The 349-nt window shown below is 67.6% G+C and overlaps 1 protein-coding gene across 1 annotated transcript in view; it reads left to right on the top strand.

The window, feature by feature from the left end:
• The window catches only part of HAND2 (heart and neural crest derivatives expressed 2), a 25,249-nt gene that overhangs the window by 3,470 nt on the left and 21,430 nt on the right, over positions 1 to 349 (top strand). Inside the window, exon 2 of the mRNA XM_009272364.1 lies at positions 1 to 253. Coding sequence (XP_009270639.1) covers positions 1 to 253 — 253 coding nt within the window. The remainder of the gene's footprint in view (positions 254 to 349) is intronic.

Below are 349 nucleotides of genomic sequence, written 5' to 3'. Positions count from 1 at the left end.
GGGCACGGCGAACCGCAAGGAGCGGCGCAGGACTCAGAGCATCAACAGCGCCTTCGCGGAGCTGCGGGAGTGCATCCCCAACGTGCCCGCCGACACCAAGCTCTCCAAGATCAAAACCCTCCGCCTGGCCACCAGCTACATCGCCTACCTCATGGACCTGCTGGCGAAGGATGACCAGAACGGGGAGGCGGAGGCCTTCAAGGCAGAGATCAAGAAGACAGACGTGAAGGAGGAGAAGAGGAAGAAAGAGCTGGTCAGTGCTCCGGGACGGGACGGGACGGGACGGGGCGGGGGGGCCGCGGAGAGGAGGCTGCTCGGCCGCCCGCCGGCGCCCCATCCCCGCGCACCC

The sequence above is a fragment of the Aptenodytes forsteri genome, unplaced genomic scaffold, assembly GCF_000699145.1.
Source record: "Aptenodytes forsteri isolate BGI_AS27 unplaced genomic scaffold, ASM69914v1 Scaffold13, whole genome shotgun sequence".
In the NCBI taxonomy this organism is placed as follows: domain Eukaryota; kingdom Metazoa; phylum Chordata; class Aves; order Sphenisciformes; family Spheniscidae; genus Aptenodytes; species Aptenodytes forsteri.
This window is presented reverse-complemented; position numbering and strand designations above follow the sequence as displayed.